Source organism: Chrysemys picta, unplaced genomic scaffold (assembly GCF_011386835.1).
Source record: "Chrysemys picta bellii isolate R12L10 unplaced genomic scaffold, ASM1138683v2 scaf384, whole genome shotgun sequence".
Taxonomy (NCBI): Eukaryota; Metazoa; Chordata; order Testudines; family Emydidae; genus Chrysemys; species Chrysemys picta.
Genome location: NW_027053091.1, coordinates 33,467 through 57,505, shown reverse-complemented (window position 1 = coordinate 57,505; position 24,039 = coordinate 33,467). Strand labels below are relative to the sequence as shown.

Below are 24,039 nucleotides of genomic sequence, written 5' to 3'. Positions count from 1 at the left end.
GGCTGAGGTCTCTGGATACAAACCCCCAAGGTGTCTAACTCTGTTTAATATTGGACAGTGACATGTTGTGTTGTCGTCGTCTTTAACTGTTTGTTCCATGTAAATTACTACAACCATGTCGGGGTTCTGGATTCCATGCAATTATGTCATGTTACGTGACAAGCACACATGCACTTGCTGGAAGCGTGCTGCTAACTTCTCTGGGTATGTGCTGGGGGCGTAACACTCATCAGCAGGAACTCAGACACGGAAGTTCCCACTTCAGTCCCCCGGGTGTTGGCCAAAAGGGCAGTTATCACATTCATGGGGGCTTATCCAGTGTTCGTATTGATTGGGACAGAGAAAGTACATAATCGACTAGTGCATGGGTCACAGGTTCCCCCTGTCCCGTTCCACAGAGGACAGGAGCTGTTACAGCCCCAGCCAGAGAGCCTGGCTCTGCGAATTGGCTCACAGGGGGGCCTGTAACACACTCACCAGGGGGTCACATCCACAAGCCTGTTTTTTAATTTGTTAATAATAATAACGATAGTAGTAACAATAGACACTCACGTATCTGTTTCTTCAGTTCAGCTTGCTGAGTGTCTAGAGGGGTCATGTTTACAGGGATCTCACTCCTGTTCATGAATGTCACTGGGCTGTAATTACTAAGGCCCGGTGCACGGATAGCATTTGTAGCTATGGCGGTTGGGGGGGGTGATGTTTTACCCAAATAGTTATAGTGGTACAACCCCCTAGTGTGGATGCAATTACACTGGGACAAAGGTGCCTCATACCATTATAGCGTCTCCCCCTCCCCAATGTCAGTAGCTCTACTGGGGTAAGCGCCTTCATCCCGCTATAACTGCATCCACACCAGCAACCTGTGCTGCTTTCTTTCCATATCCTGGTGGGGTCACAGCGACACCATGTTTGGATGTAGACAAGGACTAAGATTAAGGGGGTGGACGGTGCCATCCCCCATAGCCCTACATGCTGTCAGTGCCCTTTGGCTCTAACTAGCCTCACCAACCCCCAGGGAGCCCCATAAGTCTTGCTGGATGTGGGAGGGACCTTGATGAATAGCTCCTGCTCGTTGCCTGCAAGCAGGCCTGTTCGATACACGGACATTAGCAGGTAGCTTGGGCAATGGATGAGCTGCGGAGCTGGGTCTCGGGAGACTTGGGCTCTATTCCCAGCTCTGCCACTGACTTGCAGAGTATCCTTGGGCAAGTCATGTCCCTGCTTTGTGCCTCAGTTTCCCCCTGCTCTTCATGTGCCTGCCCTAATTAGATTATAAACTAATTGGGGCCAGGACTGTCTCCCCATAGGTGTGTGGGGTGCTCACAGGTGCGAGTGTGATACAAGTGACTATACAGATCCATGCCCAGTTTTCCGGGTCTCGTTCCTGCTTCAGACGGAGTGATCCCGACACTCACTGAGCACCTAGGGTCAGGTTCATTCTATTCTACAGTGAGACCCAAAGGAGTGACTCTACATCTGGCGCTTCTCAGGTCACCCCCAGAGTCATGGCTCATCCAGGATCCCCACCCCAGGGTGAGTTCAGCTCCTCTCTGCCATTGCTCACTCCCTCTCCCGCCGGCCCTCTCACTGATGTCCCCCAAATCTCTCTTCCTGGCACAGGACAGAAGCCCCCCGACAACCTTCTCTGAATTCAGGAGACCCTCGCTCCGGTTCCACAGCATCCCTTCCCCTCGGCCACCCTACCTTTCGCTCTGTGCTGCTTCCAGAAGCAGTAACTGGCCAAGAGGCTGAGAAAAACCACACCAGCCAGGGTCACCGAGAGAGCCAGCTGGCAGGGAGAGGTCCTTGGGAGGAACACATCTGCAAGGCAAAGTTGCATTGATTTGAACCCAGACAGAGTGGATGTGGCAGCAGCAGGAGTGAGGGGAGCCTGCAGCATCCTGCAGTGGTCTGGGAGGATCTCACAGGCATCTTTGGTCAGGCTTTTGAGAGATGAGAAGTGGCTCCTCCCATGAGGCTGACGGGAGCCCAAGCTTTGGCCTGGTCACTGAACTTGGCTAGGCCCTGGCTACACTGCAGATAGGCCGTCTGCTGTGAGAGCTTCTGTTCTGCTGGGGCCGAGCACGCTGACCGTGCTGGGCTTGGACCTGCTCACGTCTGGCCTTAGGGGTGGGCCGCCTGGGAGACTGCCCAGGGCACTGTCAGAGGAGCTCGCTGCCAGCCAGCACGAGAGCGCAGCAAACTCCCAGAGGCACCGTGTGAGGGGCACCAGATTTCTCCTGCTTCCTCCTGGCAGAGGAAGGTGGTGGAGCCGCGATGCACAGATACTGCTTGTGCCCCCTACATTCTTCCGTGCCCCCTAGGGGGCTGTGTGGGAGGGGGCAGAGCAAGGAACAGTGCCAGGGCCCCCTGCATCCAGGTCACTTCCCCCATCTGGGCTGTGCTGTGGGGCATCAGGAGCTGCTGCTCTCTGCTCTCCCCATACCCAGCCCAGGGGAGGAAGGTGACTTGGATGCAGGGAGCCCTGACATTACTCCTCGCTCCCCCCTCACAGCCACCCAGGGGGCACGAGGAGCAATGCGAGCGAGGAGTTGGAGAGGGGAGCGAGCAGCAATGCCAGCTGCCCCTTGCATCCAGGTCACTTTCCCCACCTGCGTGCATGAAGGGAGTGCAGGGGCTAAGAAAGAAGGGATGCAAAAGGGGGCTGGGGAGAAGGGGGTGCAGGGGTTGGAGCACAGGTGTGTTGCTGAGGTTAGGGGTGAAGGGGGTACAGTGCAGGGGTTGGGGTGCAGGATGGGAGTGCAGGGCTTAGCTGCAGAGGGGGTTCAGAAAGGTTTAGCAGGGAATGTGGAATAGGAGAAGAGAAGGGGTGCAGAAGGTGGTTGGGGACAAGGGGCGCAAGAGAGTTAGGGGAGAAGGCGGCACAGTGCAGGGGTTGGGGTGCAGGAGGGGAGTACAGGGGGATAGGGAAGAAGGGGTGCAGTAGGGAGTTGGGCAGAAGGGCTGCAGGGGTTAGGGACACAGGATGGGGTTCAGAGGTTGGGGAAAGGGGGAAAGGGCAGGGATTAGAAGAGAAGGGTTCAGAAGGGTTTAGGGGAGAAGGGGCACAGGGAGATGGGGAGAAGGGGGAGCAGGAGGGGTTGGGGAGATGGGGTTTTTCATTAGTATTGTTATTGTGTATTTTACAAATAGTTTCACACACACACACACACACACACGTCTCAGATTAGAAGTGTGAAATCCCACTCAGTTTGATCAGTGAGCACCACCTCTCAGCTACTCGGCACTAGCACAAGATGGGTCCATCTCCCCCCGTCTGCCTGGTTCCCTCCTTCCCTTACTCTAGTCTTGGAGCATGCAGAAACCAAAGTAAGGGCAGCAACACACCCTCTGCCATGCCTCCCTTATTACTGCGCTGCTGCTGTCGGGGGCACTGCCGTCAGAACTGGGCACCCCAGCCAGCACCCGGCGCTCTCTGGCTGGCCAGCCAGGGCTACATTCTGAGCCCCAGAACCTCGTTCAATACAAATTAAGCACTGGGAAGAGGCAGTGGGACCCTGGGGCTGTGGGGAGCCGGGAGAGCCTGTGAAGGCCAGGGGCAATGGGAGGGCAGCCACAGGGGTTGGGGCAATAGGGGGTCACTGCATCCATAGGGGCCAGAGTGCCAAAATACAAGGTCACCCAGGGTGCCATTTTCCCAAAGGCTGGCCCTGGACCTGCTATGTGCATCGTTGCTGTTCTCTCTTGGCCGAGACGGGGGTTGAGGACAGAGCAGGACAGGTTCTGGTTCGAAGCGTCTCTTATAACAGCAGCAGTGTGAGTATCAAACAGCCGGTCAGCCTGCTGGGATATTTTCTCCATCACTGGTGCTAGTCGCTGCCCGCTGAGGTCTCTCCACAGCACTTGGGGCTTCGGATACCATCCGGCCGATTCACACACCACGTGGATCCCTCCATCCTGATATCCATCGACAGAAAGGTGAGGGGTGGAGCCCAGGCCTGGAGGGGAATGGAGTGAACCTGTGTCATTGCTACACCCTGGGCCCACCAGAGAACTGCTCTGGTGCAGACTGGAGTGTGGGCCTGTGGCAGTGGGAGTCCCAGCGATGTAGCAGTGTCCTCCCTCACCATGAGGTTACACATACAGATCTACCACATCTCACACAAAGCGCCCGTCACTCCCTGTGGCCGCACGGACCTCACGGTATCCATCCCACAGTTCATAGACACGGCGCTACCTAGAGTTTTTCCATCAGCTCCCGGAAGCAGAGGCCTCAGGGAGATTTCCACAAACTCTCTCAGTGCCCAAGGAAATTGTGGGAGAAGGGGTCACACTCCCTGGGATGAGCAGCCGCATCTTGGGCATGTCCCCTGGAGTTCAGGGGAAACAGGTGGGGCCTGATCCTTGCTCAGACAGATGCCCCAGCAGCTGAGGGGTGGAGAAGCTGGACATGGAGCTGCTTACTCCAGTGGGTATGAGGAGTTGGCAGGCAGGTGCATCAATCCCATTAACAGCAGGCCTCGTTCCCTAGCGCTCCGGTGCCTTTCCTGTGAGAGGTGACTAGTCTGAGCACACCGGAACTGTGGGGGTGGGGGTGAGACACACCATTGACCAGTGCTCACTGGTGCTGGGAAGGGCAAACAACAGCCCGTGCTACTGACCAGCCACCTCCAGTTCCAACGCAGCTTCTTCGTAAAAGGTGGGTGATTGGAAGAGGCAGCCGTAAGTCCCTTCATCAGAGGGGGTGATGTTGTGTATCCTCAAGGAGACAGTCCCATTCGCAATACCGTCCTTCAGTAGCTTCGTCCTGCTTCGATACGGTGCGGTCTGCTGGCCAGCCTGATCTCTCCCATCCCGATAGAGATGGACAACTGCAGACAACGTGGATCGGAACCAGCGCACCGCCATGCTCTCGGCGCTCATGCTGGGGGAGAGGTGACAGGGTAACAGAGCATCTTCTCCCACAAGGGCCCTGATGGGGCGATCGGGTCCAATCACCTTGAAACTCATTGTAGAAGGAACCAGGAGAAAAGAAGCTGTAGCCAAAGTGGAACTAGGAATACATCATGGCGATGGAAATGGGAATTTACTGTAATATTTTTATCAGCAATGTGTGTCTCCCTGTCAGCCTCTGCATTGTTGTCCCCTGAATGCACAAGGGTTCCATTGCCTCTCCAGGCAGATGGAAGGCATGGGGTGTCTGAAATATGTTGCCTCCTGGTTCCAGACCAGAATAATTAAAATGAACTGAATACAACCTGCACCTGTGAATGCAGGACCAGCCTGGAAGAGAAAAAGGAAGAGCCGGGACTGGGACATCATCACGTAATGGCTGGGGAGCCAATGCAGGTTGGCTATATGAACTCAGCATGGTTTGGCAGCAGGAGAACAAGGGATGAGGGGTGTCAGGGAGCCTGTGTTAAGAACAGTGTTCACAGACACACAGGGCCTTTCATTCAGGACTCAGAGACCAAGGGACAGAGAGAGAGAGAGCCCAGATGGATCCACACCAGCTTGGCTTGGTAGAGCCCTGGCTTCAGTCTCTATGAGCCTTGTTTTAACCTCTGCCCCTCTGTGCTAACCTAAGGATTTCCCAACACTGTCTCCCAGTTGAGTAATAAACCCTATTCTGTAGTCACTGGGCAGAGCTCACCATGAGAAACAGGAGAGCTAGAGCCCAGAGGCCGGTCTCAGAGGCACTGAGGCCAGGTGGCCTATCCTCTTGGAAAATGTGACCCCTTGAGGGCCTGGCATGCTGAAGGGGTCACTCCCAAGAGACTTTTCAAAGGCAGGGCAGAGCACAGACATAGTGACAGTCATATCAATGGAAGCAATATGATGCTGTGAGCCCTGAGGGGCTGGGGACTGAGCGTGGGACTAGAAGCCACGAACACCTGCATCCTGTTCCCAGCTCTGCCACTGACTCGGAGTGGCCTTGGCCCGTCACAGACAGATGGATTCTGGCCTCTGGCAGAGTAAAGGGGGTTGGGCAATTCCCCCTCTGCAGGAGTGGCTCAGGGCTGGCATACTTGACCGTATCCTCAGAGCACCAAAGTGTGTCACATGGTGTGGCTGGAGCACTTGGCGTTCTGCCAATAGCAGGGCTGCAGAGCAGCTGTGGAGGTTGCTGCAAGCTAGAGCAACCCTAGGGGTGCTCTAATGGACACTGGGGGCTGTTGCAATCCCTGGAACAGCCCAGGATCCAGGAGATGCAAAGGTGGCTAAAAGCCAGGCTCTCTCCTGGGCTGCACCTCCCGAGAGGCAGAATTTCATTTTTAGATTTGGCACAATATCTCCTTAAGGGCTAATTACATCTCGTAGGTGATCTTCTTACTGAGACCTTTACTACACTCTTAGGGAAACATTTTAAAATGCTCCTTCTCCTAGAAATCAACTCCTCTTTTCTCGTCATTTTTTTCTGGCTTCCTATATCATATAAAGTGTTTGTCATTATTGTGCTCTACATTCCCCCTGCTCTACATTCCCCAGCCAGGTCTCAGAGTTAGGCGAAGCACTCAGAGGGACTGTAACTGATCATCTTATCAGAATCACTGCTGGTTGAAATTTTTTCATCAAAACATTTTTGACCAAATGTGGCTTTTTCAACAAAATGAAAATTTTCAATTTCAGTCAAAAATTTCCCTTCTTGTTGAAAAACCATAAATAAAAAAAAATTGCTTGAAAACTGAAATATTTTCAATAAAAAATACATTCTCAGTAAGTATTTTTGGTTTACTTCCCAGTTTTGGGGGGAAAAAAAACTAAAAAGAATTGGTAGGAAATTTTGAAGAACAGTTTAAAATTTTTTCCCATCACCAATAATTGGCCTTTTCAAACCACTTCTAATCAAACCTGATTCCGCCAGGTTTCCTCTTTTTCAGTTTTTGCCATTTGAAAATCATCTTTGTAACTAAGTAAATTCTCCCAGAGTTTGGAAGAGTGTGACCAAAGCCCTGCTGTGCCTTGGAGCTACTCCTTGTTTTCCCGCCCTCCCCACCTAGCCCCCACGCTCCCCCCAAGCTAGTCTGCCCTTTTCTTCTCGGCACCAGAGCTGAAATCTTGGCCCCACTGGCGCCGGTGGGAGGATTATTACCACGTGTTACCCCGTATCTCCACTACCCAGCTCTCCCCCACGTGGTGAACACTCAGACTCATCCTTGGCCCCCGTAACTCTCCACTGTGTTTCTGGACAGAGGTTTCTAGTTGCTAAGGGCAGGGCCAGGATATGGGCACAGTTTCTAGTTGTTGGGGGCCATTCTACGGAACTGACTGTCCCAGCAAGCAGGACCCAGCTATATATCCCCTCTGCCCCTAGGGGCAGGACACATCCCACTGAACCAGGAATCAATCAGCCTCAGGGGGACATTTCTGGGCACAGCCACCACATGCTACCCAATGGGGACTTGCTGTGGGGGCCTCTTGTAGGCCACAAGACCCATTTATTGCCCAATGCTCCCTGGCTTCTCTGCCCACCAGCTGCCACCTTTGCTGCTCTGCTCATAATCCCCGAGTTCCCTCAGACAGAGCTCAGGCTGGGGGCCTAGCTTTCCCCAGCACAGCCGCTGGCTCCTGTGGGAGAGAGACTAGGCCCTAAAGCCCCAGGAATCCTACCTGAGTCCAGCCGCTGAACGTGGAGAGAAAGGAGGGAAATGGTGAAGGCAAGCAGCGGCAGTGACCTCACGGAGCCAGGGGACATCGGGGAATCCTCCATCTCCCTGATGTCCAGACGACCACACAAGCCCTGGGCGAGCGAGTCGGTGAGCGAGACCTGCGATCCAGGACATGAGAGTGGTAAATGGGCAGAGCTGGTGCAACCATGCTGACCCCACTGGGCGCTGGAGTGCGACAAGCCCACATTCAGGCCAGACCTTTCAGAGGGGCCCAGCACCTGCCGCTGAGGCCAGATTTTCCAACGGGCTCAGTGCGCCAGGCGCACAGAAAGTGCTGAGTTCTGCTAACAGTCTGGCCCAAACCCAGGCCAGCTCCAGCACTGGCACAGGAATAAACTCGCTCTTAAAGGAACGATTTCTAGATAGGTCCCAGAACGACTGGCTGAAAGCTCCTGACCCCCGGCCTGCACGTGCCCTCAGCCCAGGGAACTCCGTGCTGGTTCGGAACTGCAGCCCTGAGCTACAAAGAGGGCTTGGGGGGTGGGGGGGGGTCTTTCTTAAACCACACACATGGCAGCCCCCTCTGCCACTCCTTATGGCAGGGGGCCCTGCTGCCACCCAGCTGCAGCTCATAGGGGGAGGAGTTGTTCTCCCAGCCTCCATCCCTGCCCATCTGGGAAGGGGACTCCAGACTGCCAAAAGGGGAGTCCCCGGGTCTCCCCCATTTGCCGCCACTTGCTGCTGAGGAGGAAGTGGCCGGACAGTGGATTGTCAGTCCCTGGAATGGGGAGAACCGAGAGGGGCGCAGCCAGAGGTCTGTGTCCAGAAGAGGATGCCGCAGTCCTGGGGGTGACATGGGTCCTGGAGCAGAAGTGATGGTGGCGAGCCATCACCAAATAAAGGCGCACTGGCTAACCAAGCTAATTCCCAAGACAGCCAGCAGGAGGTGCCACAGTGGTGAGTCCAAACTGTGTCAGTCTCTCTTGCAGGATCTGAGGTTTTTGCAAGTGGAATCAGGATAAAAATGCAAGAAAGAATGTAGGAGCGGGTGGAAGTGGGTATTGTGGGACAGGATGGGAGCGGGATTTTAAAGATAGTCCCACGCAGGGCTCTAGCTCCAGGCAGGCGAGCAGGAACCACAGGATCTGTTCCCCAGTCAAGTAGCTTTCATGTTGAAGGAGTGCCTTTGAGAGGCAGTGACAAGGGCAGAGTGCACACAGAAAGGGGCATTTCTGCATGGCTAATACTCCTGGCTGGGAGCTTTGGGGGCTGGGGCTCAGGTCCACTGCAATGAGCATTGGGCACTAACGCCATCAGGCTCCTTTAGAGATCTCAGTCCCACAGTTGAGAGGCGAGCCCCCCTTGACTCACCCCTTACTCTGAGCAACAAGAGGGCGATTCACCCTGTGCTGGTGCTGAGCCCAGGGCAGAGGCCCAAAGGAAAGAAAGCAAGGCACCTTCCTGACCCCAGAGCTGCCAGGGGCTGGTTTGAAGCAGCCTATAGTCTGTTCTGGTGCAGGATTGTCCATCACACCCCAGTCTGCCCCTGGCATGCCCCATGCACCCTGCACTGCTATGGGTGGTGATGCAGAGTTGGCTACACCAGCCCTATGCCCAAACACTGGGCAGCCCCAACCCTGGGCATACCTGCTTTGTTTGCTAATCAGGATACTGTGTAAAGCTAACATAGTTACTGAGGGTTTATGCTTGAGGAGCAGAAGCTTATTGGGAAAGATGTGTACTGTGTAACCTTAACTACTTGTGTGATTCTTCCTCAAATAAATGACTGTGCATTAAGCATATTGGTTTCCAAATTCTCACTGGTACTGGTACCAGTCCGCCCAGCTTGGGCCATTAAAGATCAGCTCTGTCATAACTATAAAGGGAAGGGTAATAGCTGTCCTGTGTACAGTACTATAAATCCCTCCTGGCCAGAGACTCCAAAATCCTTTTCCCTGTAAAGGGTTAAGAAGCTCAGGTAACCTGGCTGGCATCTGACCTAAAGGACCAATAAGGGGACAAGATACTTTCAAATCTTGGGGGGGGAAGGCTTTTGTTTGTGTTCTTTGTTTGGGAGAGTGTTCGTTCTCGGGGACTGAGAGGGACCAGACATCAATCCAGGTTCTCCACATCTTTCTAAGCAAGTCTCTCCTATTTCAAACTTGTAAGTAAATAGCCAGGCAAGGCGTGTTAGTTTTCCTTTGTTTTCTCAACTTGTAAATGTACCTTTTACTAGAGTGTTTCTCTTTGTTTGCTGTACTTTGAACCTGAGACTAGAGGGGAGTCCTCTGAGCTCTTTAAGTTTGATTACCCTGTAAGGTTGATTTCCATACTGATTTTACAGAGATGATTTTTACCTTTTTCTTTAATTAAAAACCTTCTTTTTAAGAACCTGATTGATTTTTTCCTTGTTTTAGATCCAAAGGGGTTTTGGATCTTGATTCACCAGGAGTTGGTGGGAGGAAGGAGGGGAATGGTTAATTTCCCCTTGTTTTAAATCCAAGGGGTTGGATTTGTTTTCACCAGGGATTTGGTGAAGGTTTTTCAAGGTTTCCCAGGGAGGGAATCCATTGAAAATGGTGGCAGCCGAACCAGAGCTAAGCTGGTAATTAAGCTTAGAAGTTTTTATGCAGGCCCCTACATTTGTACCCTAAAGTTCAAAGTGGGGATCTCAGTCCTGACATGGTGGCAGCGTTGGGATCATTTTAAACCCAAAAGCCAGTGAGATTTTTTTTTTCCTTCTAGCTGCTTGGAAAGCCGAGCTGGAAGTAGATAGATGCATATCTTATCTCTCCTTGCCTGAAGGCAGAGGTGTTAAGTTTTTTTTACAGGTCCTTTGTTAAGAGAAGGGTTCAATTAGCAAATGACTGGTAAAAGGTATTTACAAGCTGAATTGTTTTTTTTTTCTTTTTACATCCTCGGGAGTATCTAGTTAGAAAGTTACTGTTAACTCTGCAGCAGCCAGAGCTGAGAGCTTCCCAGTTTGTCAACTGCAAAGGGGGTGACCCAGCACAAGAAAACAGGAAAATGACTACCAAAGAAGAAAAAGCCAAAGAGGAGGCCCACAAGAGAGAGATAGAGCTGAGAGACAGAGAGGAGAAAGCCAAAGAGGAGGCCCACAGGAGAGAGATGGAGCTAAAAGAAAGAGAAGAAAAAGCCAAAAAGGAGGCCCATGAAAGAGAGATGGAGCTGGAAAAAGCCAAAGAGGAGGCTCACAAGAGAACTATGGAGCTGAAAGAAAAAGAGATGGAGGAGAGAGAAAAAGAAAGGAAGCATGAACTGGAAGTGGCAAAAGCTAAGCAGGATGCACCAGCCAATGCTAACAACCCCCCTCCAGGTACCACTTCCCATCCCAGAAAATTCCCCATCTACAAGGCAGGCGATGATACTGAGGCCTTCTTAGAAAATTTTGAAAGGGCCTGCCTTGGATACAGCATCACTGCAGACCAGTACATGGTAGAGCTGAGGCCGCAGCTCAGTGGACCCTTAGCAGAGGTGGCGGCTGAAATGCCTAAGGAACACATGAACAGTTATGAACTTTTTAAAAACAAGACCAGACTCAGAATGGGGCTAACACCCGAGCATGCCCGTCGGCGGTTCAGAGCCCTAAAGTGGAAACCCGATGTGTCATTTACCCGTCATGCCTACCACATTGACAAAAATTGTGATGCCTGGGTATCAGGAGCAAATGTTCAATCTCTGGAAGATCTACTTTCCCTAGTAAAAATGGAGCAGTTTTTAGAGGGTGTTCCTGAGGAAATAGAAAGGTACATCCTAGATAGGAAGCCCAAAACTGTAACTGAGGCGGGGGAGATTGGAGCCCAATGGGTGGAGGTGGCAGAAAAGAAAAAAACTAGTAGCAGTTGGAGCGAATATCAGAAGGGGCAAGCCGAAACAAAACCTTACCACCGGGGACAACCCAAGGCCCCACCCACATCCCAAGGGAAACACCAGACGCCTTCTCACCCCACCACAGCAGTATCCACCAACCAACATCGTCCCAGTGATACCTTAGCAGGGCGATGTTTTAAATGTAATGAACTGGGACATATAAAGGCTCACTGCCCCAAGAACCCCAACCGATTACAGTTCATTACACCCCAATCACACCAAAGAGCCCCAAACCCAGATGCCTCTCTCATACCCTCGGAGCGAAGGGAAACCTTGAGAGTGGGCGGAAAGAAGGTTACCGCTTGGAGGGACACTGGGGCTCAAGTGTCAACTATCCACCAATCCCTAGTGGACCCCAAACTCATCAACCCAGAGGCTACAGTGACAATTCAACCCTTCGTGTCACAATCTGTAACCTTGCCTACAGCCACGTTGCATGTCCAGTACAAGGGCTGGTCAGGAATGTGGACTTTTGCAGTCTATGACAATTATCCCATTCCCATGCTGCTGGGAGAAGACTTGGCCAACCATGTGAAGGTAGCCAAGAGGGTGGGAATAGTCACCCGCAGCCAGGCTAAGCAAGCTTTCACCCCCATCCCTGTTCCTGAGCCGTCCACCAGGGCCCCGTCTGTGTTACCGGAGACCCAGACAAAGGTGGTGGAACTGGATCCCCTGCCAACGACTGCAACAGCCGTAGTGGATCCAATCCCAGAGACCCAGCCAAAGCCAGTCCCAGAACCGGAACTGGCAACGCAACCAGCACCAGAACCATTGCCAGCCCTGAGTCCAGCGCTTGCAAACCCGTCTACAACTCCAACGCCAGAGGGCACCAGCGAGCCTGAATTGGCAGAAGCAGCAGATAACCCTACCCAAGAGGCTCAGCCAGAGCCTGAGTTACCACATAGTGCTCCAGCGGACAGCGGTTCACAGTCAATGGAAACAGCCCCAGCACCTGCATCGCTTCCAGAGGGACCAAGCCCCAGTCCACAGTCCAAGGAGGAACTGATGTCTCCAGCATCAAGGGAACAGTTCCAGGCCGAGCAGGAAGCAGATGACAGCCTTCAGAAAGCTTGGGCGGCGGCGCGGAGCACCCCACCGCCTCTCAGCTCTTCTAACCGATCCCGGTTTGCTGTAGAACAAGGACTTTTATACAAGGAGACTCTTTCTGGTGGGCACCAGGAAGACTGGCATCCTCAAAGGCAGTTGGTAGTTCCCACTAAGTATCGGGTAAAGCTCTTGAGCTTAGCCCATGATCATCCCAGTGGCCATTCTGGGGTGAACAGAACCAAAGACCGGTTGGGGAAGTCCTTCCACTGGGAGGGAATGGGCAAGGACGTTGCTAATTATGTCCGGTCTTGTGAGGTGTGCCAACGAGTGGGAAAACCCCAAGACCAGGTTAAAGCCCCTCTCCAGCCACTACCCATAATTTAGGTCCCATTTCAGCGCGTAGCTGTGGATATTCTGGGTCCTTTCCCAAAGAAGACACCCAGAGGAAAGCAGTACGTACTGACTTTCATGGATTTTGCTACCCGATGGCCGGAAGCAGTACCCTTAAGCAACACCCGGGCTAAAAGTGTGTGCCAGGCATTAACAGACATTTTTGCCAGGGTAGGTTGGCCCTCCGACATCCTTACAGATTCGGGAACTAACTTCCTGGCAGGAACCATGGAAAGCCTGTGGGAAGCTCATGGGGTGAATCACTTGGTTGCCACCCCTTACCACCATGAAACCAATGGCCTGGTGGAGAGGTTTAATGGAACTTTGGGGGCCATGATACGTAAATTCGTAAATGAACACTCCAATGATTGGGACCTCGTGTTGCAGCAGTTGCTTTTTGCCTACAGGGCTGTACCACATCCCAGTTTAGGGTTTTCACCATTTGAACTTGTGTATGGCCGTGAGGTTAAGGGGCCATTACAGTTGGTGAAGCAGCAATGGGAGGGGTTTACGCCTTCTCCAGGAACAAACATTCTAGACTTTGTAAGCAACCTACAAAACACCCTCCGACATTCTTTGGCCCTTGCTAAAGAAAACCTAAAGGATGCTCAGGAAGAGCAAAAGGCCTGGTATGATAAACATTCCAGAGAACGGTCCTTCAAGGTAGGAGACCAAGTCATGGTCTTAAAGGCGCTCCAGGCCCATAAAATGGAAGCGTCGTGGGAAGGACCATTCACGGTCCAGGAGCGCCTAGGAGCTGTTAACTATCTCATAGCCTCCCCCACCTCCAACATAAAGCCTAAGGTATACCATGTTAATTCTCTTAAGCCCTTTTATTCCAGAGAATTAAACGTTTGCCAGTTTACAGCCCAGGAAACAGATGATGCGGAGTGGCCTGAAGGTGTCTACTATGAAGGAAAAAAGGATGGTGGCGTGGAAGAGGTGAACCTCTCCACGACCCTTGGACGTCTGCAGCGACAGCAGATCAAGGAGCTGTGCACAAGCTTTGCACCAATTTTCTCAGCCACTCCAGGATGGACCGAACGGGCATACCACTCCATTGACACAGGTAATGCTCACCCTATTAGAACCCCACCCTACCGGGAGTCACCTCATGCCAAAACGGCTATACAAAGGGAGATCCAGGACATGCTACAGATGGGTATAATCCGCCCCTCTAAGAGTGCATGGGCATCTCCAGTGGTTCTAGTTCCCAAACCAGATGGGGAAATACGCTTTTGCGTGGACTACCGTAAGCTAAATGCTGTAACTCGTCCTGACAACTATCCAATGCCACGCACAGATGAGCTATTGGAGAAATTGGGACATGCCCAATTCATCTCTACTTTGGACTTAACCAAGGGGTACTGGCAAGTACCACTAGATGGACCCGCTAAGGAAAGGTCAGCCTTCGTCACCCAGGCAGGGGTGTATGAATTCAATGTACTTCCTTTCGGGTTGCGAAATGCACCCGCCACCTTCCAAAGACTTGTAGATGGTCTCCTAGCGGGATTGGGAGAATCTGCAGTTGCCTACCTCGATGATGTGGCCATTTTTTCTGATTCATGGGCAGAGCACATGGAGCACCTGGAAAAAGTTTTCGAGCGCATCCAGCAGGCAGGACTAACTGTTAAGGCTAAAAAGTGTCAAATAGGCCAAAACAGAGTGACTTACCTGGGGCACCAGGTGGGTCAAGGGACTATAAATCCCATACAGGCCAAAGTGGATGCTATCCAAAAGTGGCCGGTTCCAAAGTCTAAGAAACAGGTCCAATCCTTCTTAGGCTTGGCTGGATATTATAGGCGATTTGTACCCCACTACAGCGAAATCGCTGCCCCGCTGACAGACCTAACCAGAAAGAAACAGCCAAATGCAGTTCAGTGGACTGATGAGTGTCAAAAGGCCTTTAACCAGCTTAAGGCAACACTCATGTCTGACCCTGTGCTAAGGGCCCCAGACTTTGACAAACCGTTCCTAGTAACCACAGATGCGTCCGAGCGAGGCGTGGGAGCAGTTTTAATGCAGGAAGGACCGGATCAAGAATTCCATCCTGTCGTGTTTCTCAGTAAGAAACTGTCTGAGAGGGAAAGCCACTGGTCAATCAGCGAAAAGGAATGCTACGCCATTGTGTACGCGCTGGAAAAGCTACGCCCATATGTTTGGGGACGGCGTTTCCAACTACAAACAGACCATGCTGCGCTACAGTGGCTTCATACCGCCAAGGGAAATAACAAAAAACTTCTTCGGTGGAGTTTAGCTCTCCAAGATTTTGATTTTGAAATACAACACATTTCGGGAGCTTCTAACAAAGTGGCTGATGCACTTTCCCGGGAAAGTTTCCCAGAGTTAACTGGTTAACAATTGTTCTTGGAATGAAACATATTGTTAGTTTTTATATAATCAGTAGTATGTCTACAGGTACATGTGTCTTATTAACTCTGTTTTCTCCTAGAACTCCAGGAAGAAATCACCGCCAGTGTGGAACCGAACATCCAACACTATCTGTGATTTGGGGGGCGTGTCATAACTATAAAGGGAAGGGTAATAGCTGTCCTGTGTACAGTACTATAAATCCCTCCTGGCCAGAGACTCCAAAATCCTTTTCCCTGTAAAGGGTTAAGAAGCTCAGGTAACCTGGCTGGCATCTGACCTAAAGGACCAATAAGGGGACAAGATACTTTCAAATCTTGGGGGGGGGAAGGCTTTTGTTTGTGTTCTTTGTTTGGGAGAGTGTTCGTTCTCGGGGACTGAGAGGGACCAGACATCAATCCAGGTTTTCCACATCTTTCTAAGCAAGTCTCTCCTATTTCAAACTTGTAAGTAAATAGCCAGGCAAGGCGTGTTAGTTTTCCTTTGTTTTCTCAACTTGTAAATGTACCTTTTACTAGAGTGTTTCTCTTTGTCTGCTGTACTTTGAACCTGAGACTAGAGGGGAGTCCTCTGAGCTCTTTAAGTTTGATTACCCTGTAAGGTTGATTTCCATACTGATTTTACAGAGATGATTTTTACCTTTTTCTTTAATTAAAAACCTTCTTTTTAAGAACCTGATTGATTTTTTCCTTGTTTTAGATCCAAAGGGGTTTTGGATCTTGATTCACCAGGAGTTGGTGGGAGGAAGGAGGGGAATGGTTAATTTCCCCTTGTTTTAAATCCAAGGGGTTGGATTTGTTTTCACCAGGGATTTGGTGAAGGTTTTTCAAGGTTTCCCAGGGAGGGAATCCATTGAAAATGGTGGCAGCCGAACCAGAGCTAAGCTGGTAATTAAGCTTAGAAGTTTTTATGCAGGCCCCTACATTTGTACCCTAAAGTTCAAAGTGGGGATCTCAGTCCTGACAAGCTCTCAGGCAGGTAATGTCAGGGCTCAGTGTTGAAACGGATCTTTAATGGCCCACAGCTGGCAATTCTCCTGCCAATTTCAGCTCCATCAGCAGTTTGCACGGAATGTTTGCAGGTCAGAGTCAGACAGTGCCAGGTGAGCATGAGCAGGGACCCTCCGTAGAGGAGCCCCATCTCTTGGGCAGGCTAGCTGAGTCATGGGACACTGCTGGGGGGAGACAGGGGGATGAGACAGGAGTTAAAATAACTGGTGTCCCCAGGCAACTCTGACATCTCCCCTAGAGGAAAACATGCAAGCCCTGTGCTGTTATTTACTACTAGCCTTTCTTAGAGTGAAATACCAATCAAATACCCCTGTAAAATGCTCCGGGTGCCTGAACAAAAAATCAATAAATCAAAGCTGCAAAACAGCCCTGTTAGCCACCCAGAAACAACCCTCAATCTTCCCCTGTAACTCCATCAAATAAAGAAGGGCCCGCTAGGCTCTGGTGAAGGGGCTGGTCCCTTCTCACATACCCTGGAGACCAGCAGGACCTTTCTGATTAGAAGCCAGGGCAGGGAACTCTGGAATTACGAGGATATTGGTTGGGCTATAGCACATGCAGTGGGAGCATGCCAGCTGCTGCACCCCTTCGTAGGGCGGCCCTGCCCTAGTCCTGCTGGCACAGGACAACAAATTTAAAAGCAAAGTAAAGGATGAAAACTTCCTGCCACTATCTGATGAACCCAGGAGAAACCTCAGCTGTAACAGAAGTGCCGTCATCCAGCTTCTTGACAGTCAGTTAAATGGAGCCCTAGTCCAGGAGGTGCCTTACAATTAATGAATTATGGTTATGGTCTGAAGCAAAATCATTTAGGAAAAGAGAATCAGTTGGGTATCAGTCTGGCCTAGTGTCATTTTCTGTGAATGCTTGTTCAATGACAGCAGAATTTGTTCTTTTCTCCTGCACGTAGCAAGGCTGAAGAAGAAAGTGAAAGAGTAAAGCAGAACAAGGGGGTTTGCCAGAGGTCAAAAAATCATTTTTGCTGCTTTTTAGCAAAACTGAGAACCAAAATCGCCACTTTTCCCACAGCTCCTGGTCCCCAGCACCTCACAGCCTGGATAGTAGATCCAGGGCCTCCCTCACTTACGCAAGCTAATCCCACTGTAAGGATTGAGCGACTCCCAGGGTTAGGCCAAGCTGTTCCTAAATTCCATAGGTACCAGCATCGGCAAAATAACCCTAACCCACATAGTAACCCTGAACCTTCGAGTGGACATGCCCCTCCACAGGGTTATGCGTTTAGATTCCATGTAGGGGCCCGGGACCGTGTTCCTTTCTTTTCAGATGCCACACAGAACAATTCACACCTGCAGAGACCCAAGTAAAAAATGAGGACTCAGTTGTAATGAAGTTTAACCAGAGGCTTAAGGTTTAACGATGGGATATCCGGAAACTCCGAGCCCACGTGAATGAGTTGATGATGGAAGGCGAGAGAGAGAGAGAAGGAAAATCTGTAGATTATTTGTCTGCATATTCTACAAATTACTCAGCGTAACGCCAATCGGCCCCGAGTGTAGTTATAGCCCCTTTAGGCAGGAAGGCAAGAGGGAGATTCAGTGTCTGCAGCGGTAGGGGGCTTCCACAGAAATTTTATTATAGATACTGGGGCAGCAATTAGCATTATCCATGTTAAGGATCTTAGATCCTCTTCTCTGTCATCAGGGTGTACAAAAACACTTGCAACTTTTGCAAGAATCAGGTTGTTACCACCCTTCCTATACTCATTGAAGTTCAGATAGGTCACCTAAGAAAGGTTCAGACCTTTGTACTGATGAAATTAGCAGACCCAGGGAATTGCCTATTGGGAACTGATTTCCTATACAAATAAGGATGTATTCTTGATTTGGTTAACTAATTGTTGTGTCTTACTGTAGAACAGGCAAAGGATGACTCAACAGTGCTCATATCTGAGTGTGGCATGGTATCTCCAGTGGAGACTGAACCTGAGGGGTATGATTTAACCAAAATAGTGGCTAATCATGCAGACCAACCTGAGTTACAGGTGTTACTTCGCAAGCATGCAGATGATTTTGTGAAATACAAGCATGATTGTGGATGTATGGCAGTCACTATTGTTGTAAAAGGAGGAGATATATCAACCCAAAGACAATATCTTTACCCAGAACTGGCAAACCCATATATAGAAAAGACTATCAAGTCTTTACTGACACAGGGAGTACATGTACTTCCACTGCCAATTCCCCTATTTGGCCTGTAAAGAAACCAAATGGTTCTTGGCATCTCACAATTGATTACAGATGCCTGAATCAGGCCATGACCACTTGTGCCCCTACAGTGGCCAAGATGCAAAATTTAATCAAGTCCTTTGATCCAGAGGCTAAGTAGTTTACTGTCCTTGACATCAGTAACCGCTTTTGGACATTATCATTGGCCCACATTGTACAGTACCATTTTGCATTTAGTTTCCAGGGAGTCCAATATTCCAGGACACATTTACCCCAGGGGTATAAATCTGGACATGACTTATGAGGAGAGGCTGAGGGAACTGGGGTTATTTAGTCTGCAGAAGAGAAGAATGAGGGGGGATTTCATAGCAGCCTTCAACTGCCTGAAGGGGGGTTCCAAAGAGGATGGAGCTCAGCTGTTCTCAGTGGTGGTAGATGATAGAACAAGGAGCAATGGTCTCAAGTTGCAGTGGGGGAGGTCTAGGTTGGATATTAGGAAACACTATTTCACTAGGAGGGTGGTGAAGCACTGGAATGGGTTACCTAGGGAGGTGATGGAGTCTCCATCCTTAGAGGTTTTTAAGGCCCAGCTTGACAAAGCCCTGGCTGGAATGATTTAGTTGGTGTTGGTCTTGCTTTGAGCAGGGGGTTGAACTAGATGACTCCTGAGGCCTCTTCCAACCCTAATCTTCTATGATTCTATGATTGCTCTACAGTACTTGTATGATGTGAACTGAAAAGTATTATTTTTTTTGTTTATCATTTTTATGGTGCAAATATTTATAATCAAAAATAACATACTTTCTGATTTCAGTTACAACACAGAATACAATATATATGAAAATGTAGAAAAACATCCAAAATATTTAATACATTTCAATTGGTATTCTATTGTTTAACAGTATCAGAGGGGTAGCCGTGTTAGTCTGGATCTGTAGAAGCGACAAAGGGTCCTGTGGCACCTTATAGACTAACAGAGGTATTGGGTTTTTTTGTTTTTTGTTTTTTTTCCCCACTGCTTGCATCCGAAGAAGTGGGTATTCACCCACGAAAGCTTATGCTCCAATACCTCTGTTAGTCTATAACGTACCACAGGACCCTTTGTCACTTCTATTGTTTAACAGTGCAATTAAAAATGTGATTCATTATGATTAATATTTTTAAGTTAATCACGTGAGTTACCTGCGATTAATCAACAGCCCTAGTCTATAGCTTTTAGTCTCAGTTTCTAGTCAGTGCTATTGGCCTTCTCCATATGGAAACCTTTTCAAAGGGTCTAAAATGCTTGGGAATCTTTCCTTTCCCCAATATTTGTCAGGCCCTGCCGCACCTCCAGCTTCGAGCCCGCAAATGGGCCCCAATACCTTAGGACAGGATGTCCTGCCAGCATTTCCAGCCCCACCAGAAGCAAGAAGCCACCAAGACTCTGAGAATAAAGCCAAGCAAAAAGAGTTTCAATAACTCACCCAAGGATAGCACAGTGAAGAGCTAGAAAGAAAGAACTGAAGACTCTCTTCTGCATTCTCTTGCTAAAATCTTCCCAGTTTCTCTTGGATGCGGTGTCATGTTTTACTTTTTGAGTAATTAAACAGCTGTTATATTATCTCCCAAGGTGGCTGCATGTTAGTGGTTGGTAAAGGGATCTCTGCATACACTGTAAAATAATTTGACCTCTAAATACATCACAATTATCATTTGGCTGCACTGCATGGCTTCTTAACACACCATGGAGAGAGCAGAGATAGAGCTCAGATACCCCTGCTCCAAAAACTCCCACCAGATGGCCTAAAGTAAATTCGCCCTTGGCTAACAAGCAGCATGAAGCCTATGACACACCATCATTCTGGGGCTTCTGTTGTTTCTGATTCCACCATGCATTAATTTACATAGCAGACAGGTAGAGAGCTGTGACAGTCCCTACAGTCCATGCAGACCGGACAGCCTAATATTAACGAGTCTCCATAATTCCTTACATGGTGTTAATACAGACATTTCACAAAGATATTCATCACCAGAGTGTCGTTAGCTTTCAGAAAAGGCCTCACTCGGTGCACTCTTAGACCGTAGTATTGTATGCAAGCAGTTGATTTAATTGTTTATCACTCTTGCCTCAGCCCCTGAAAGGGGGAGGGATGTTAACAGATGGGTGGTGCCCAGAGAACCTCCGAGTGTGATGATTGGCTCCCCCTGTGGTGGGAGCACCTCCAGAACTGGCAACGGATCAGTGGGGCGCAGGTGACTGTGCTGGGCTATCCCGACAGGGACTTTGGATGTAATTTGACTAACAAAGTCGTGGCCTGGTTAAAACCCAGACCATGTGTCCTTAGGATTCTTCCACGCAGTGAGTGCACCAACCCCTCTTTATGAGATGCAGGCTGCTTCCCCATTGCAGGTCAGTCCCATTCTGTGGGCAGGGACCCAGGCCTTCCTCCCCTTTTGCTGCCTTTCTAGAGGAGACCTAACTCTGCTGCTGCTGCCATGGCATGGCTGATTAGCAGCCTGACTCATCGTTAGAAAAGAGACCTTAGTCAGCCAAGTGGGACTGCAAGAGAGCTCCCCTCTCAATACCACTTCTCAGAGAACCTGCTTCCGAGCTGATCAAAGTCTGTTTGATGGATAATGGAACAAGACATGGAATAACTTATTTGATCTATTTTAACCCTCTCTCTCAAGGATGCAGTCAGCAGTGGTTATATCTCTGGCCGGAAACTTGGTGCTCACACGCGACGTGAGATGATTTCAGTTTACACCCTCTTACTCGTTCATGAATTCAACATTTCCCAGCAAGACCTCCGTTTGCTCTGAGGTCAAACCTCTCCTTATTTATTGAGGGCCAGGCACTTTCCAAACATTCTCTGCTCCAAGGAGCTCACAATCTAACCTTTAAACCCTAGAGTGATTTCCCAGAGGAATATGGGCTCATTAAAGCAGGAGACTGAGTCAGAGAACCGAGTGACTTCTTGTAGCTGACCTTCCGCATGGGGTGAGGTGAGTGCCAGGAGCCTGGTCTGGCCCTCGGACTGTGGGCCAGCCAAAGCATGGCTGGAGTTATTTTCCATTGCTTATTTAATTTGGCAGGCTGCTACATTTTGGTTTTTCCAGGCCTGCTGGAAGCAATGGTGGGTACTCCATAACTCCTTGTAGCACCAGTGCCGTCTTATCTTGCAGTATCCGAGTACGTACCTCATGCCTAAGGGCCAAATTCTGAAATCGGATGCTTGCATGTGGCTCCTATTATCTGCAAGAGGGAGACACATGAGCAATTCCAATAAGGTAGAATTTTGACTTAACTGATTACATTGCTTCTAACATCTTTTTAATCATAAAGTCCCCATTGTTAGAGCGCACAGTTGTCAGTGCCTTAATGCTAAGGAGAAGAAGAATGTGGCATCCTTGTAAGTTCCCCCAAAGCAGGTATTTGTCTTTTCAGTGAATCACAGACAATTACTGTAGCAGAGTCTCCCTGGCCCCTCACCTAGGAGCCACAGGGACCTGCCAGCCGCTTCCTGGGAGCCACCTTAAGTAAGCGCTGCCTGGACCCTGCACCCCCTCCCATGCCCCAACCCCCGTCCCACCCTGAGCCCCTTCCCGCACCCCAAACCCCTCGGCCCCAGCCCAAACCAGAGCCTCCTGCACCCCAAACTCCTCATCCCCGGCCCCACCCCAGACCCTGCACGTCAACCCTCTGCCCCAGCCCTGAGCCCCCTCCTGCACGCAAACTCGCTCCCAGAGCCTGCACCCCTCCGCACTCCGAACTCCTCAGCCCCAGCCCAGAGCCTGCACCCCCAGTCGGAGCCCTCATCTCCCCCGCAACTCCAACCACCTGCCCCAGCCCTGAACCCCCTCCTGCACCTCAAACTCTTCACCCACGGCCCCACCCAGGAACCCGCACCCACAGCTGGAGCCCTCACGTAGTACGGCCCTAAAGACTGGGTGAAGGGCTGTCAGGCTGGAAAGCCAGAAAGGTGGAAGTTGCAGGAGTCAAGGCGGAAGATGATGATGAGCCTGGATGATGGTGTTAGTGACGTGGTAGAAAGAGAAGGTCAGATCTCAGAAATGACATGGAGGAAAAAAGCAGCTAGTCTCTTGTGATGAATGAAGGGGGGTGTAGCTCCCTTTGATAGACAGCCGGCCAGCTAGCTGTAAAATCCCTCTTGGTCTGTTCTCTGCTTGCTTTACCTGTAAAGGGTTAACAAGCCCACAGGTAACAGAAAAGGAAGTGGGCACCTCACCAAAAGAGCCAATGGGAAGGCAGAACTTTTTAAAATGGGAAAGAAACTTTCCCTTTTGTCTGTTGTTCTCTGGAGAAGCAGGGGCATGGAGCAGCAATGCTATAAGGGGGAATGCTGTGTATGTTTTGAACCAGGTATGAAAAATTATCTTCCATACCTAGAAGGAATCATTTGGAGAGGGAACATTTAGATAAATGCGATCAGGTTTATTCTTTATTTTGGCTTGTGGAGCTCCTCTGTGCTAACCCCAGATGCTTTTGTTTGCTTGTAACCCTTAAGCTGAACCCACAAGAAAGCTAGTTTGGGTGCTTAATTTTTGGAATTGCTCTTTTAAAATCTAGCAAAAGCCTAAGTTCCCGATGTATTTTCATTCTTTTTGTTTTTAATAAAACTTACCTTTTTTTAAGAACCGGATTGGATTTTTTGTGTCCCTAAGAGGTTTGTGCATGTTGTTTGATTAGCTGATAGTCACAGCTAATTTCCTTTGTTTTCTTTCTCAGCTCTTCCCTGGGGGTGGGAGGGTGAAACGGCTTGAGGGTACCCCACAGAGAGGAATTCCCAAGTGCTCCTTCCTGGGTTCAAAGGGGTGTTGTTGTTTTTTTGCATTTGGGTGGTGGCAGCGTTTACCAACCCAAGGTCAGAGAGAAGCTGTAACCTTGGGAGTTTAATACCAGCCTGGAGTGGCCAATATTAATTTTTAAAATCCTTGCGGGCCTCCACTTCCTGCACTGGGAGTGACAGAGTGGGGATTCAGCCTTGACATCTCTCATCTTCATTTTTTTTAAATAGCTCATTTTCTTTTTTTATGAATTGAGCTGAGGAAAAGGTCACAACCCTGGCTGCTGTCTGGGTTTGCAGGTGTTTGGTGGTGTGCTGGGTTCAATAGGGGTGCCAGAACTAGGGGTGCTAGGCCCGCTGCACCCCCTGGCTTGAAGTGGTTTCCATAGGGCGACTATGCCAGGTTGGGGAAGACGCTTAAGGAAATGGAGGCTCAGGTGATCTTCAATGGGATTTTGCCTGTGCCTAGAGAAGGGCAGCAAAGGTGTGACAGGATTATGATGCTCAACAGATGGCTCAGGCAGTGGTGCTATGAGGAGGGCTTTGGGATGTATGGCCACTGGGAGGCATTCATGGACAGAGGACTGTTCTCTCGGGATGGACTTCACCTGAGCAGGGAGGGAAATAGACTTCTAGGCATAGGCGGTGAGTTATATCTCCATGTGGTGCCCAGGCACCAGCAATATTCAGAGCCCAGGGGCCCAGCTCCGCCAATATTTGGGGCCGGGTGTTCTCCCCCCCCCCCCCCCGGCCCCACCTCCCGCCCCCTCACGCCGGCCTC

At 50.2% G+C, this 24,039-nt stretch overlaps 1 protein-coding gene across 1 annotated transcript; it reads right to left on the bottom strand.

The window, feature by feature from the left end:
* Nucleotides 1–552: 552 nt before the first annotated feature.
* Nucleotides 553–20,041, bottom strand: LOC135978672 (butyrophilin subfamily 3 member A2-like; the record flags this gene model as incomplete). Its single annotated transcript, XM_065579529.1, has 6 exons — nt 19,935–20,041; nt 7,576–7,732; nt 4,626–4,973; nt 3,681–3,962; nt 1,708–1,824; nt 553–585 (listed from the first exon to the last, which is right to left on the bottom strand). Coding segments are annotated over exons 2-6 (880 nt in total), but the record flags the coding sequence as incomplete, so codon positions are not given.
* Between the last annotated feature and the right edge of the window lie 3,998 nt (nt 20,042–24,039).